This window comes from Lycorma delicatula, chromosome 2 (genome assembly GCF_047948215.1).
Source record: "Lycorma delicatula isolate Av1 chromosome 2, ASM4794821v1, whole genome shotgun sequence".
Lineage (NCBI taxonomy): Eukaryota > Metazoa > Arthropoda > Insecta > Hemiptera > Fulgoridae > Lycorma > Lycorma delicatula.
Window position 1 is genome coordinate 190,105,270 of NC_134456.1, and position 17,737 is coordinate 190,123,006.

Consider the following 17,737-nt stretch of genomic DNA (forward strand, 5'->3'; position numbering starts at 1 on the left):
GTATATTACGGAAGTTATTAAGGAAAAACTGTAACCCCTTATAACGGCTTGAATAACTTAGAAAAAATTAACACACATCTTTCTACTCACAAGAATTTTAAAAAAGTCCTTGTTTACTACTTTCAGTATGACGTAGACAGCAAGTATAAACTCGCTGTTTAACTTTGAAAATTTTATACTAATATAACGTCTAATGTATAACCTAAAAAATTAATTATTACCAATAAAACAATTAATTACTCACTTCTAATATCCAAGATCACTTGTCACACTACTAAACTATAAGTATAACACTTATACACTTTTTTATATGGTTAAAAAACCACTTAAATAACCAAAAAACTATTGGCTATTATACTATAACACTATTTTATGAAAAAACAAAATAACTCAATTAATCCGTGTCCAAATCTCTTAAAACTTTATGTCCGTGTCCATAAGTCATTATTCCACAATGTGCAATGTTCAATCCACAAATCAAATAAAATCAACCAAAAAACCAACCAAAACGACCAAAAACGCGGAGCTATACAAAGCTAGTGTACACACTATGCAGTCCGCAACTCGACTCCCTACTGTCTTATGTTAGTATATTGCTGTATTATGTTAATATGCAGTATGTCACCATTTCGTTATATAGAGGTATGAATATGTTAAATAGAAGTAAATTTATTTGTAGTTTTATTAAAATATCACAGTGCAGTAAAAAAATTTGTAAAATCAAGGTTTTCGTAATATTGAGGTTTTTTATATAGAGCTTTGACTGTAATAATTACAAAACTAATTGAAGGTAAAGTACTATTTGTTAATATCATCAGCTTCTACATTCTCAGGTGTTTAAAAAAAACACAAATAAAAAAGTTTTTGTTTAATCATTTAATTTAAAAAGTATTTGTTTAATCATTTAATTTAAAAAGTATTCAATTTAATTTTTAGTTAATTTAAAAAATGTATCTACCTATTTCAAAATTTTTTTTAGCAATTTTAAGAAATAATTAAGAGCTGAAAAACTTGTTAAATTGAAGATTAAACTTAACCTTAAAATTTTATATTTAATTCACAGTTGCATTAGTTTTATATTAGAAAGTTTATTTATTTTGTTGTTGATTAGATTCTTGAAAGCAGAACAACTGATGATGAAGATGGTGCTGTTAAGGTATCGCATGTCAATTTAGTTGATTTGGCTGGTTCAGAACGAGCTGGCCAAAGTGGTGCTACTGGAGATCGGTTTAAAGAAGGTTGTCATATCAACAGTTCTTTAAGTACTCTTGGTATTGTCATCAATCAGCTTAGTGAAGGGCAGGAAGGGTATGTATTTTTTCATACTTATACCTAATATAATTTCATTCATATTAATATATTTTATCATAATAGCTAAAACCTGTTTATTTAAGCTCTGTATTACATAATATTATTGAAAAATTTATTGCACAAGGAAAAAGTACTAACGTAAAACTACTAACGTTTTATGATATACATCCGTAGGTCAGTTTCTTTTCATGAATTTTTGCTCTAAATTTTATGATGCACATAAATTCTAATATACTCTGTTAACATTATTTTTAGCATAGAAGGATTACATTAATATTCTTTTAAAGAAAATGATAATTCATGATGAAACAAGTCACATTTAAAATCTTACTCCATAAAGTCCTTTTTATAATAATTTTTCCACTATGTATTTACTTTTCTATGAAGGCTAAAATTAATTTGACACTTGGAAACTAAATATCCGATTCGTAAAAGAAAACCCTTGAAATTTTTTGAAAGAAAATTACATACTTTGAGAATCAACAAGATTCTATTTTTAAATCAAGCCATACTGATAAAAGTACATTTGAAGCATCTTATCTCATAGCTTTAAGAGAAGCTAAGATATCCAAACCCTATACATTTACAGAAAACCTCATTACCTGCTGCGATTTATGTGATAAGTGTAGGTGTGAAAGAAATAAAAATATTGCGTTCTAACAATACAATATCAAGGCGAATTGATGCATGGCTGCCTATGTTTGCGATCAGATGATTCAGTGAGTGATTTCAAGTGAATTTTTTGAATCAACGAATGATATATCAACATTACTCAGTTCATATGTTTTATGAGGTATGAATGCGAAAGGTCAATCAAAGGCAGATCAATCAAAGAAAATATGTTGAAAACCTGATCATGAAACTGGATGTTTTTTATGAAGCTACTTAATACACTATAACATGAACAAAATTTATTGTAGTATGTACTGATGGTGCAGAGGCGGTAACAGGAAAGAACCGTGGATTTCTGAAAGAAATTGAAAGATCGTCTTATACCAAGGGCAGATGGATGCTTCCTTCACAGACATGCTCTTACAAAAAAAAAAAACGTGTCGGAAAATCTCAAATTCTTTGTAAAGCTGTAAAAATGGTTAATTTTATTAAAAGTCTACCATTACAGAATAGACTTTTTGTTAAAATGTGATGAAGTGGGTCAAAAGAAAAAATTTCTTCTTTTTCCATACAAAAGTCAGATGGCTACGTGGGAAAAAGTGTTCACCTGGTTATTGGAATTATGAGATGAATTAATAATATCTTTCCAGGATAAACAAACACCATTCTCAATGTTTTAACAGAATAGTGAGTATATATTGCTGTTGACATATTTAGCTGATGTATTTTAACATTTAAACAACTTGAATGTAAATTTACAAGGATATGATAAAAACACCTTATTAATCACGTATAAAGTTGTTAATGCGTTCATTAAGAAGCTTGATGTCTGGATTATTCATCTTCAAAGCAAACATTTTGATATGTTTCCACTCCCGAGTATATTGAGAAAAATTTGGATGAAGGCACTATTATTCACCCACAGTGGATAGCATGAAGATGCATTTGTTTGAGCTAAAAGTTCAGTTGTTAGAGTATTTCCCAGAAGATAAAAATGATTTCTCAAAGAAATTGAATACATTTTTGTGAAAATGCTATTGCAGCTGCTAAAGTTATCTGTTGAGATTCACGACCTGCTCATAGAAATGTGTGCCAATAAAATGTTACAAGTACAATTCCATCTAAGATTTAGATAGGTTTTGGCTTGCTCGTTGAAGTGAATATGGGAATTTAGTCTCAGAAGCATTGAAAATATTAATCCCTTTCACCTGATCTTACCGCTTGAAAAGGGTTTTTCTTCTTGGTTTGTGCTAAAAATTGAATATAGGAATTATTTTTTATTACTTGAAAACAGTTTACTTTTGTGTGTTTCTTTTACATAGATAAAAATTGTTAAAACTGTAATCTATGGAGAAACTTTTAAATGAAAAAGAAACACAACCATCTCATTAATTTATTTTCTTTACATGTATTCATGTTATTCGGGTAAGTAAACTTGTAATAAATGATTTTTTCTCATAAAATGATTTCATTATTGTTTACGTGTAGAGTTGTAGGCTAATTTCGCAAACCCCCTGTGAAAATCATTCCCTTTAATTGCAACTAAGATCACCAGATCAAGTTACTAGTTGTTGCAGACAGATGATGGTCAGTGACTGGAAAAAAATTGTGTTAGTTTTTGTTAGGTTTCTTCCCACATTCAAATGTCATGTTTTGTACATCCTGGTACATCCTTATTGATGTACCTATTCAGAAGATTGAGACATTTACTGAACAACCTATTACATTTTTATATAATTATTGTAATTCAAGTGTTGCAATTGAGATTAGAATAGAAACATATAATTTCAAGGTTTGAATATTACTGCCTTAAATTAATTTCTGTGAGTAGTTCTATTAGTTTTTTATGGAATAAAATAATTAGGTATGATAAAGCAAACATAAATAGACCTGGGTTAGATTATGCACAACATGTAAAATCTGATTATTATAACAATTTTTTACATTGTAAAGAAACTACATAAAGTGAAAGACATTAAGTAAGAACATTCTTATATCTCTCACTGCTTAGGTACAATTCTTGATATTTAATTAACTAAATATCTATTTACAGGGTAGTGGTTTTAAAAAATTGAAAATATGCTTGATTTCATTTTATAAATAGATTTTTACAAGAATTCCTGATTTCATTAGGTCATTTACTATTGCTCATAAAAGTGGTAAATACTGTTGTCCCCTCCCAAAAAAAAAAAATTATATATATATGTGTGTAAAGACCAGATAGATGTAAATTGCTGTGTACAACTTTTATTATGCATTGAAAGCATAATTTGAAAAGATGATGATACATTTTGTGTTGAAAGGTAGGTTCTGATCAATCATGGTTTTTCTTAAAATTTATATAATAAATACTACTACTACTATTACTCCTATAATGTAATAGAAAAATATTAACTGATAGAAGTAGTAGAAAATAGGATATTATGGTTGTGTTTGAATCAGTTTTATTTTAAATAATACGATGTGAAAAATCGATACTGATGGAAATATGTGTCCAAATTTAATTCTAAACATATAGATCCCAATAGTTATTAACTATATAGTAATTATGAGGCCCTTCAGGATTTTATAGTTATATAGGAGGATTAAGGAAGGCTTAGATGTCGCTAATGCAATTTAGTTTTTGTGACTCATTCCAAAAGTAGAAGTTCAGGAAAGTAATGGTTAGAACATTAAAATGCTAATGAACCTCAATATTATGAAAATTTTGATTTTATAAATATTTTTACTGCATTGTTACATTTTAATAAAACTAATGTATAAATTTACCTCTATTTAACATGTTCATACCTCTATATAATGAAATGGTGACATACTGCATATTAACATAATACAAAATGTAGTAACATACAGTATTTTTACAAAATGTAATGACATTAGATTTAGTATTTTGGACATCTTTGTGAGTTTAAGGTAGTTATTCTTTTGATTTCCGTACCTAAATTGTACTTTTATACAAACATAAAGTATTCTTGACAGCAGTCAAGAATGACAGGTTATTTTTATTTAACTGGTAAAGTGAAAATTCCCAAGATTTTCTTATATCCCATTAACAATAAAATTCTAACAAAAGATTTAAACACATTTTCAAGTAGCGGAATTTCCTGAACTCCATTAACTAATGCAGAACACTAAAATTACCATGCAAACTTTTTATTCATTTATCTTTGTGAAACAAGACATTTATCTACAATACATAGACACAAAAAATAGAATTCTTAGAGAACATGTAACACATACTTCCACTATTCAGTGCATATATACAGTCCAGCAATAATTTTTTCAAACAACCTCTATTTAACAGATTTTTTCCTGGGATTCTCGATTTTGTTATATAGGGGTTCGATTGTATTTCAAATGTTTAATTTCTAACAAGAACAAACACGCAAACCAGTGGTTTTTACATGCCACAACATACATGTAGTAGTGAATTGTCTTGTCTCCTGCAGGCACTGTATTGTACATGTACATACAAGTTTTTTGATGGCACTATAAAAGGGTTGCTGTACTTTCCTCCAGCAATTAAGTGAATCAGTCGTGCTTATCCAGTTTCTGGTGTTTTATATACTTTGATAATGTGATTTGAAAATACTGTTATTGTGTTACTTTTTTATCTGATAAGATTGAAGTGCTAGTGTTGGCATACATATTTTGAAAGGGATTCTTTTTTCTTATAAACATATTTATTTACATACCTTGCTTGCATTAATTTGGTTTGGTCAATTTAGTTTACATAAAATATAAAGCAACATGGATAAGTAGGTTAAAAGAGCAATGACAGATAAAACATTGTCAGTTAAAAAACCTGTACCACGTAGTTCTACATCAGAATTTGCAGCGAGTCAAGATCTTTTTCCTACAAAAATATTAAAAGCTGTAAGAAAATCTGATCCTGAGTACATTAGTATTGGGTTTACTGTCACAGATATAAACACTGTAATCTGCTTTGAAATTCTTTCAAATCAAAGCATGAACCCTCATTATTAACTTGACATCTTGGTACTAAACATTCAATGTTAGAAAATAAGTTTAATGATTATGTTGTTGAAATTTGTCAGAGATAAATTGTATAAAGAAATTATTTTGCTTTTACATGTGGATCTCACAAAGCAGTTCAGGCAACTTTCTTAGTGAGCTTAGAGCAGCAAAGTGTGGATAAGCTCATACAAACAGTTTAGAGCTGTTGTTACCTGCTCTGACAGGTATGGTGACATCTATGTTGGGTGAATTGTCAGCGAAATAGCTAGATACTGTTTGACTGTCAAATGATACAATGTGCCACAGGATTGAAGGCATGGTATTAAATGTTAAAGAGAACTTAATAGCTTAAGTCAAAAACAGTTACTTTTTTGCCATACAACTCGAGACTACAAATGTAAAAAAGTATGCTTACGTTATAGTTTACATTCAGTATGTATTTCAAAGTATAATTAAAGGTAATTATTTATTTTATTATTAGCTGTTTACACGATCTACCGCTGATGAGATATGGGTCAATCCATTTGAAGTGTCCCAAAAAAAAAAAAATAAGCTGGTTGCATGACTTATTCAAAAAACCTGCTAAACTTGTTTGCTTATTTCTAACATGTTTCAGGATCTTAAAAGTATTTTTTTTTTTTTTAATTTTTTATTTAAGCGGTTTACCTGTGGCAGCCATTTTTATTATGATGCACAAATCTATTTTTGTGATTGTAAGGGTTTAGGAAAAAAATCATAACTAAAAAACTATTGGTCCTGGAAGGATGAAACAAAAAGCAATTTTTTCTTAAAAGATTGGTCCAGTGGTTTATTTACCTATCTGTCTTCTTTCTATGAGAAAATTACCAATAAAGTTGAACATGAAAAATTGTGGAATTTCACTTTTGGTAATATTTTCAAGTGGTAGGGATGGCATACACAGTTTGAATTATTTTTTATATGTAGATAAATGTTAGCAGTTTTATCATAAATAATATTAATAGTGACTTACTTACTCCTAAATGTTTATGAATTTTTTAAAACTAATTTTTTTTAGAAAATCAAATTTTGGCTTCAAATAACTGATGGATCTGGTGATAAAAATCTCAAATTTGCACAACTTGCAGTGTTTTTGTAGATGTTTATGGCAAATAAAACAGTTTCTTGTGTACTGTACTAAAAAAAAGTTACAAGTATACAGTTCTATATAATATTTGTAAATTTATGTTTTTTAATTTCAGTCAATTCATAAATTTCCGAGACAGTAAATTAACAAGGTTACTACAGTCATCTCTGGGTGGTAATGCAATGACAGCTGTTATTTGTCCTATTACTCCTGCAGCTGAGGATCAAAGTCAGAATACTATAAAGTGAGTATACATAAACATATACTGTTTGTATGTGTTTAGTTTTTATTTCTAATAGATAATATTTGGGGAATGTCAGCAAACACAGCATGCTGTAGAGCATTGCTTGGTCTTTGGGATTCCCAAATTAAAAATCAAAATTATTGCAATAAAGTAATTTCTTTATTAAATCATTAATTTATTTTGTTTTTAATAAGCACTCTTTTGAGATCTTGTGGCTGATTATTGTTGAATAAAGTTAAAATTCTAGCTAATTATATGGAGGATTCAATTGACAGTATGTTTACAGCCTATTGTGAATACAATGAAGCTGTCAGACTGCAGAGATTAACTGCTGGTATTTTGGATTGCAATTAAAGGATGCTAATTTTGCTTTCACTTGTTGAATCATCTGCATAATTTTAAATGAAAACTCCATATATTAACCAAATGTATCAATAAAAATTATTTTGCATAGAAGTTATTAAACCAGATTAATTATACTGAAGTACTTTACTACTTGGTTGGTTTGAATCAATGCTTCTGTTTTTATTTTCGTTTTTTAATAATATCTCATCTGTAGTGCTGCTTGTAGCGATCTATTTTAATTTGTAACTACGTAACTATTAAGTTGAAATTTCATAATGAAATTATATATGTGGAAAATTATTATCATAGAATAATTTTCATTTTTTATTATATTTAGGTATTATATAAATATTGTTATGAATATATATATTGATATTATATTTATTGTTTATTGTATGTAAATGTTTTTAATTTCCTTCATTTTTTTCAGTTTTGCATTAAGAGCTAAAAAAATTAAGAATACTCCTATGTTAAATGAAGTACTTTCTGATGCTGCATTGATTAAACGTTATCGTCGACAGATTGCAAAATTAAGTCAAGAGCTGGAGGTAAATTACATTAAGTGTGATAATTTTATTTCTGTTATATTAAAAATCAGCATTTCAGGTAATGAATTATTCTGTTGGCAACTAATTTATTTCATTACCAGTTCTCTTTTACTGATGGTCCACCATGGACAAATCTCATTTTGCAACAGTTTATGAAAAAAAATTATAGAAAGTTAATTTTTCAGAAAGATATTTGTGATACCTTTTTGGAGTAACATTTACTGTTGTATATTTATTCTAAAATTGCAGCTACTGAGCAATAATTATTAGAATAAAAAGTTAATGAAACTGATATCCTTATATCAAATTTATAGGTTGCCACCACAAATTGCATATATTTTGCTTAGATTTTTTTTACACTGCAATGAAATTTCATAAATTTCAGCAATATTATTCATTGTTTTTGTTGGAAAATGTGAAATAATTGAACCATCATGCAAATTACAAATATTTAATAGACTGGAAATAATATTCTTATTCTGACAGCATTATTTTATTATAAATTATTTATTCCTTATAAACAGATATTTTATTGTGATTGATACAAATTTTATTTTATATACATCATATCAGGATTGGCTAGGCGTTTGCTACTCCATAGTTAAAAAAAAGATTTGCTTAGCATTTGTCAGGATGGATCAAAAGTAATTGGGTCTCTTAATCAAAATTATCTTGATTAGAGCAGCATCCAAAATACATAATTATTAATTAAAAAAGTCCAAAAAAATTGCATTAAAATAATAGATGTATGATATATTAATCATATTGGCATTGCGGATTTCCTATTACCAAAAAGAGATGTAATAAAAAAAAATAATTATAAGCCATCTGGAGAGGATTCCATAATGATGGGCCTTTAAAGAAATGCTCCAAAATTTTGAAAAAATATAGAAAAATGTGGGCAATTGGAAAATTCCAATTGAATTTGATTCATTTGGTCAGCTTTGATTCATCTTCTCCACAATGAAGTGACAAAACAGAGTAAACAACTATATAATATCCTTATTACCAGTTTTATACTAAATATTATGTAAAGCAATATAAAAGTGAATGTAACCAACTCAAAATAGAAAAATAATTAGATGAATTTCAATGGATTTAGGAAGTCCTGATCTTATGCAGAAGAACTTTTTATTTTCTGATCTGTGAAGCACAAGCAATAGCTAAAAATTATGTAATGGCTTTTATTGGCTTTAAAAAAGCATTTGATTCTGGAGCTTTTTGGAAATATAGCTTTTTGAAGCCTAAAAAAATTCAGTGTGCATGATAAAACAGGAAATATAATTGGAGAAGTATTTGTTAGTCTTTCTCTTAAACTTTCTAAATTTAACTTCTAAAGTTAAATTTATTGGTAAAATCTTTAAACAGTTGTAAGACAAGGTGATTCTCACTATGCATTTCAATTGTAGTTTAGAAAAAGTATTTTCTCACTGAAGAAACAAATACGAAGGCATTACAGTAACCATAAGAGTTCAGATGAACAAATGGAATTGGCCTGTCATCTGACACAAAACATGTACATCAAAAAATTACCTTATAGGTAAGATACTTAAGTAAAATGATATATTCAAAAGCATTGTACGCTGTGAAATGATTTACAGGATCAACGCAGGCCTTTAAAAGAAATCCAAAAGACTGAAAGGTAAATATTTTGCCCTATAAAAGATGACTTGTTTAATATATATAAGGAATAACAGAAATAATGCATGACAAGGGATTGATTTTCATTTTACATTTTAAGGATGAGTGGTATAGAATTCTCAAAAAATCTAGGAAGGTATAGAATTCTCCTCTATCTAGAAAGAAAAAAATTGTTTGTTGTGATAAGATTAAGAAAGACTTAAAGCGAATTCCCAAATTGGGAATTAATCAAGAAAAAATCTAAAGAAATCTCAGAAAGAAGAGTTGTCATCTGTAGAAATGGTTCAAAGTTAAAAAGAGTTGTAACAGAAGAATTCAGGATAAAGGCTAGTGGGAGCTTAAACAGTACTGACAAGAAAGGAAGGAGAGGGACACTAAGAAAATTGTTAAATGTAATTCATAATTGGCTGAAATGGAGAAAAAAGTGTGTGAAGTTACTAATCAAATGAAATATAAAAAAAGAAACAACTTTGAAGGCTCTAATGGATTGCACTTGTTAAACAAAACTGCAGAAAAATTCAATCTTCTGTTTTTTTAAATACTGATCTGAATAGGTTCTGTGAAAGAAAATCTTTGTTTTATTTTAAATAAATTGGTGAGATCTTTTAATGAGTTGTTAATTTATTGAAAATAGCAATTGAAGTATATAATAAGGTAAGTATATAATATTCTTGTATGTCTATTATGAGAAAATAATTTTTTACCAGATTTGATAAGGTGTTTTTTTGGTGAGGAAGAAGTATATTTAAGTAAGTATAATTTAATAACTTAAATAACTATAATATACAAAATAAAAAAGGTAATTATGAAATAAAAATAATGTTTTAATGCTTAGGGTTTAATCACAGTTAGAATAAATGAAACATGTCCTAGAAAGTCTTCTGCACATTTTTACAATCATAAAGTATAGTTTTCCTTATTTTTTAGGTAATTTTCTTACACACATCAAGACATATCTAATTTTTCAACTTCTCTCAAAGGTGATTCATTTAAGAATCAAAGAAAACTTAAACATCAATTTAAATGTTATACAAGTTAAACTAAATATTAATAAGTACTTAAAATATGTCATATTTAATTTTGATATCAACTTGTAAATTTTGTATACAAATCTCAATTCTATTAAATTTTTATTCTAAAAGTAACAGCTGAGCATCTGTGATTTTTTTTTCTTTTAGATTAAAGTACAGTAACGTGACGAAAAGGTATCAGAATTATCTTTCTAAAAAATGTAATCTTCTACAATTTTTATAATAAGTTGTTGCAAACTAAAAGACTTGCCCAAGGCAAATCTCGCAGAAGATGGATCACCTGCTTAATTTCAGCAATGTAATAATACCACAGTGTACAAGTATAGCACAGTATACTGAAGTACAGAATCACATAGAAGTGAACTAAGTATCACATGTTTATAAGTATAATTAAAAGAAATTTGAAGCCGATGTTACCAATTCATTTGTTATATGTTATGCATAGGAACAATTTGTGTCTTATCCATAGCAGGCAATCTGTTGGTTATAATTCAAAGCCTAGGCAGTATTTGATAGTTGTACTTGCTCAAAAATTAGGGTAGGAACCGTACTTTTTTCTTTTTCAGAAGCAGACTGCTGAATTAGTGAAATACATATTAAGTATTAGTAAATTACTTATTTGCAACTAGATTGTAAATAGGTAATAGAAAAAAACAACATGTTAATCTCTTCAGTTTTTGTTTGCTGGACAGCCCTGTAATGTTTTTGGATAAATGTTTATTGTACAAACGGTTGTGTATTTTACAATTAAGCACATTTGTTAATTGATGAAAAAAAAATCTTCAGTTCTTATTCTTTAAGTAATATTGCCATGAAAATTAAAGACAAAATACAAGTTTTTTTTTTTAAGTTGTAGATTTTAATTATTACAATTTTTTAATGACAAACAATTATTGCATTCAACAGTTACAAAATGTGGATGTTTTGTAAAAGAAATAACTACCGATTTTGAATTAAATAGCTTTACTTACTATATGCTATTTTAATAGAGTAATTTTTTTAATTAATGTTTGATGTTTTCTTTACCTTCTTCATTTTTTTTCTTATAATTATGATTTGTAATTTTTTTAACATCTGGGAGCACGGTTAGGTATTGCTTCAGAGGATGAGATGAATGACAAGTAGCATGTAAAAATCCCATGCCTGATCGGACTTTGAACCCAGGATCTCTGGATGAAAGGCCGAGATGCCACCACTCATGCCACAGAGACTGGCAATTTGTAACCTATTTCGATATGTTCATGAGGTTTTTTGTGGCATAATAAATCTATGCCGTTAATGATAAAATTATATTTAATTATTGTATGAATTTTGTTTCAGTGTCACTTTTTCTAATGTTACTGGCATGATTTTTGTATTTTTATTATTGCTTTTAAAAAATGCTTTATAAATTATGTATATTTATTGTTACAAATAATTTCTGCATTTGTGTAACTGCTTTTATTTTGTTAACATTACTGGTACAGTACTGTTAACAATACATTACTAATACATTTTTTCCATTTTAATAAAAAAATATTTTCTTGAAATTATTTTTAATATCTCTGTTATAAATTTTATGGATAGACATTTCAGTTATACTGCAAATAATATGGCCGGTGAAGTTTAGATTTCTTTGATTTTGTTTCTTTAACTCTTTGCTTAGAGCTTCTGAATTTGCAAATGTGAATCAATCAGGTGGTGTTAGTAAACATAAATATTTTGAATACAATAAAAACTGATAAATTAATTTAAAAACCGTATTTTTTATAGCCCTCTATCATGAATCATGTTGATGAAAAACTGTTGATCTATCAGTCATTTTATTTTATGTTCTACTCCTGTTAATGTGTTATAGGTTCATTCAGTGATTTTTTAATATATATTTAATTTTTACAGTTCATATGGATTTAACGAAAAATTAATGAACATATGAAGATTAATGAAGTTAATTTAAATGTAATTAAATTGAAGTTAATTGTAATGAAGATTACAATTTAAATGTATGTAATTAAATTATTTATACATTTAAATTTTACCAGATTCCAAAAATATTAAAAACATATGTTTAATGAAATACAGTCTATGAATCTATAACAGTTTAATTGTACAATGCAAAAGAGTATAAAGATTGATAATTTGTCATTTTCCTTTTTGAAATCTGGTAACATTTATGTGAATAGAATTTATTACATAATTTTTAATTATAGTTCTCACTTCATTAATTGTATTTATTTTATTTTTTTCATTTAGGGTATTTATGAATTCTCATTACTTAGTTCTAGTTATGCATTACATCATGTACTATATTATTACTCATATTACTCATGAATTCATATCATGAACTATTAACTCTTCATGGCCATTGTATGTGATGTGAATGGACACTTTATTCCATTTGCTAAATTCTATTAATTGATTGTTAGTCATACTTTCTCTGTGCATTCATGTGCTATTATCAGTTTGTGTTCCTTATTTAAAACTATACATATGTCCTAAAACTTAAGTTTAATTGTATCGTTAATATTTCTTTCTTTATGTATTTCCTATCTGCTAAGGATTTAAATATCCCAGAAATAGTAGTAACAAGAGGATATGTGCTACAGATTTGTTTTATATTACATAATACTGCTCTGAATAGTAATTTAATATCATGCTGATTTTTTTTTTTACTAGTAATTTTTAGATATTTATAATTTAATATGGATTCTGTTTTTTCAGAGAACATTAAGATTTTATTTTTTAAATTTATATTTGTAACACCCTTTAACTGATTTAGTACTTTAAGAATTTATTTTAAACAAACTTTATTAATATTTCATCATTTATTTTAGTATCCATAAGTTTTAAATACCCTTGTTATTAATATCTTTTTATTGTAGTTATAATTCAAATAATTTTGCAGCAATTTTTTTATGAAGTTGTAAATATTTATTTAATGTGATTATTATTTAGGATATCAAACAGAAGAATACTTCTCTTGATGTGCAAGAAATGGAATATAAGTTAAAAGAAAAAGAAGAAGTTAATGAGCGTCTTAACATTAGAATTAATAGACTTAAAGAAGCACTTCTTGTATCTAGCAGCAGCCCAATGAATGAGAATAAATCTAAAATGGTAAGTCTTTGTTTTTAATTGTATATTCAGTATTTATAGCCATATCACCATATCTTTTAATTATTTTTTTTACTACTTTTGAAATGAACTTTTTGTGTGACCTTCAAGTAAATCACAAAAAGACTGGAAAAAAGGCTTAGTTTTGTAATTGGGCGATTGTTTTATAGATTAGGTGAATACTTCCATGAGTCATCTATTCTGATGATTGACAAATGTTTTCCTTAATGAAGCATGAGCATTTTTGGGAGGCTTCTTGTATTTGAAGGAAAATTTGTTTGTTGCAGCATTTATTTGAACTAGTTGACATAAAATGTTTGATCAGTGTTGTGGTGCTTCATTATTGTATCTGGGTAAAGATACTATAATTACCTGAAGGAGCTTAGGTTTGGTGATCATCTACTCTCTTAGGAGTTTTGGAGCACACCCATTCGAGTGGTTTGTCTCATTTTACAGCTCTGCAGATTTTCTTTTTCTTGCTATCCACTTTTTTCCCTTATCTTTGATTCTTCTTCTCCAGGATGTTCTATATACAGTACTTTGGCTAAACACTCAATTGATCCATGCTATATGGGAATATAGATTATCATGTAATTTGGATTATGATTTAGTACAGGTAGATCCGCTTATATGGGCCTTTCTATGGATGCTTTGTTTCCTATCTGCTGGTTGTATAAAAGTCCAACCTTGGGTTGAGGTGCTTATTGGGTAAAGTTAGGTCTCCTAATAACCTATAATGCATCTACACAATTCAGTACCATTCTATATTTTATTATTCAAGTTTTTATGTTAGGTGATGATGGCATTTGTGAAAAAAACCTTTTGTCTCAATAAAGCAGACCTTACTGCAGTGCCTGCCTCTATTATGTTATTCATTTATGATGGTCTTATGTTATTGATGGTATTGAATTAGCAGATTAATTGGATGTAAAAAAGATTTAAGTTTAGACTAAGACTTCCTAAGTGGGCAGGACTGAATCATTTCATTTAAGATGGCTTCTAAATTTATTACCAAGTGGAAATTAAAAATATTTTTGGGCTTTTTCTTAGCATTTTATTTCATTACTTAAATGTTATGTATTTGAGTTTACTTTTCACTTTTCTTTATTATCTACTTTAAAAAGTTTTAATATACAAAAAATTGTTTATTTTAATGCTAAATTTAAAATGAAAAATTATCATTCTTTCGATAGCAAATATGGCAATTTTACCATTTGTTCCATTTTTCCTCACAGTACTGGAAAGGATTGCCACATTTTTCATATGTAAAAAAACTTGTAGGGTCAGCAGTAAAACACAAGCGTAAATTGAACAAATGCATTACTTTGCAGTCGTGGTGCACCGCGAGTGGTCATTGATGACACTGTAAAAAAAAAAAATGAAATGAAAAAAAAATTCGGTTTTTGCTAATTTCCGTTATAAAAACCATTGGTATGTTTGGTGGCAGAAGAAATAATTATTTTCAAGACAGATAATATGTGCAATGTTGTGTTTTTGGATAATTTGAATAAAAAATTAATTTTGCAAAAGTCTATAAATTAATTTTTTATAAAGTACTATGATTAAATAATATTAAAGCTAACTTTTGAACTAAAATATAGTTTTGTTTTAAATTGTTATTAATGATAATGTTTCTTAAGTAAGCATATATTTAAAAATAATTATATTCTATTTATTTTGAAAATTGTAATAATTAGCGCACTCTTTAGTAAAAACTTCATTATATAAAGGAAATTGTGCAGAAATAATGTAAATAAGATATAAAAATAGTATGCATTAGAGTCATTCTTTTCATTAAAAATTTTACATATGTCTACTAAAATAACAATGTAAATTATTGAAATTTTAGTACATATTGTTATTTAGTGGTACCCTTCCTCTATTAGGAAAAGTTAGTTATATACCTTATGAACTGATGTTAATGTTAGGAAATCTTGTATCTTATTAACTACAAAAAAATTTTAAGTTGTTGAATAATTATTGTTGACGTATAATACTCATATAGTCCTCTTATGTTGAATGGTATATTATGTTGTAAACGGTTGCTTATGGGAATAAACATTGCATGCTCAAAGTATTTAAAAATATCATGATATTTACCCTGGAAAAAATAGATGCAAAATCCAGTGCAATATTCTGGACATACATGAAGTATTGATTTTAATTTATTAATTTCTTATATATACATTGCCTTATTACCTTTAGCAGGAATAGTAAATAATTATAATTAACATAATTTCCACGGTGTATGTAGTTTTGTTAATTTAAGATAAACAGCTCTTTTTATGAACGTGCTGATTTTGAATTTTTTTGACAGAAGTCACGATCTCGTAGAAGAATGACATGGGGAGGGCAGTGTGATCGTAGATCTCTCTTTCCAAGCAGTAGTCCTACTTTGTGTACAATTGCAGAAGATTCATCTATTCCATCTACTCCTCAAGCAAATAGCACTAGATTGGATGGTATTTTTGATTCCATATTAACTTATATTAGCATATATAAATATGCAGTATGAAAATATGTAACTCTTTACATAAAAATATGAATCACTTTTACATTCTATGCAAAATTTATTTGTGGATTTCCTTTTCAACAGATATGGTGTTGAAAATGCAAATGGCAAGAACATTTGTCTAATATTTCTCTAAGTGATTTTGTATTTATATATGAATTTAGTGGTAGGGAAGGTAAGGTTTTCCATCATTAAAACATCAACATCTCTCTTTTTATGTTTAGCCTCTGGAGCCACCGTATTACTTCAGAGGATGAGTGTAGATGGTATGAATGAATGTAAAGGAACTTGTACAATCTCTGTCTCTGTCTCAAAATTGTCTTGTACAATCTCTGGTCGACCATTCCTGAGATGTGTAGTTCATTAAAACCCAACCACCAAAGAACACCGGTATCCATGATCTGGTATTCAAATCCATATAAAAGTAACTGCCTTTACTAGGATTTGAACCTTAGAACTCTTGACTTTGAAAGCAACTGATTTGGGATGACAAGTTCACCACTAGACCAATCCGGCAGGTTGATTATGTCCACCTTTTTTTCTCTTCCCTATTGATATACAATTAAGTAAAGCTCGGCCCAGGAGAGTGTCCTTAAAAGTCTTAACAGACCTCCCCATCTACTGGCATGACAGGTTGGCCCGCTGGTTGGAGTTTTCATTGCCTGTCTCTAATCCTCGAGAGGGGTTAACCAGGCCTAACTGTGTCATTCCTGGGCCCCCCCAGGAACCGGGAATCGGTCTATACTCTTAGCACCTGCCTCCAACCACCGGAAAGGGAGAATCGGGTTCAACTGTGTCGTTCCTACACCCACACCCAGCGTCCAGGACTCGGTCATTTAATTTACACCCACCCTAACTCCCCAGGAGTCCTCAGTCATGCACACCTTGGCATGTCGGCCCTCACGATGGCGGCTATCTGTCCTTGCTCTACTCTAAAAACTGTGATTTTTGCCCTCTGTGTCCTTTGCCCGAAGCACCTCATGGGCAAATGCCTCCACTACAATTCAGTTATCAACATGTGGGCCACAAGGTCTTTCGGGCTATTAAAACATCAACCTGAAATCAAATGACTTAACATCAAACTTTAAATTAAATCAAGAAGCTCTACTAGAAATCAAAATAAACTTTTATTTCAGCATAAGCGATAATATTCTACTAATTTACTAATATATTATCACAAATCTCTCATCCTCGATTTTTTAAATTTATTTTTATTTTCTTTATTCTTATAATGTTGCAATCTGTTCAACTAGTGAACAATAAGCCCCCCCCCCCCCCGCCATGTTGTTCAGTGAGATGAGAATCATATGTATATGA

At 28.5% G+C, this 17,737-nt stretch overlaps 1 protein-coding gene across 1 annotated transcript in view; it reads left to right on the forward strand.

Annotated features, from left to right (window-relative positions):
- Window positions 1-17,737, forward strand: part of LOC142319526 (uncharacterized) — a 108,022-nt gene that overhangs the window by 32,483 nt on the left and 57,802 nt on the right. The window contains exons 6-10 of the mRNA XM_075356904.1: window positions 1,112-1,308; window positions 7,122-7,250; window positions 8,026-8,143; window positions 13,750-13,911; window positions 16,226-16,370. Coding sequence (XP_075213019.1) covers window positions 1,112-1,308; window positions 7,122-7,250; window positions 8,026-8,143; window positions 13,750-13,911; window positions 16,226-16,370 — 751 coding nt within the window. The remainder of the gene's footprint in view (window positions 1-1,111; window positions 1,309-7,121; window positions 7,251-8,025; window positions 8,144-13,749; window positions 13,912-16,225; window positions 16,371-17,737) is intronic.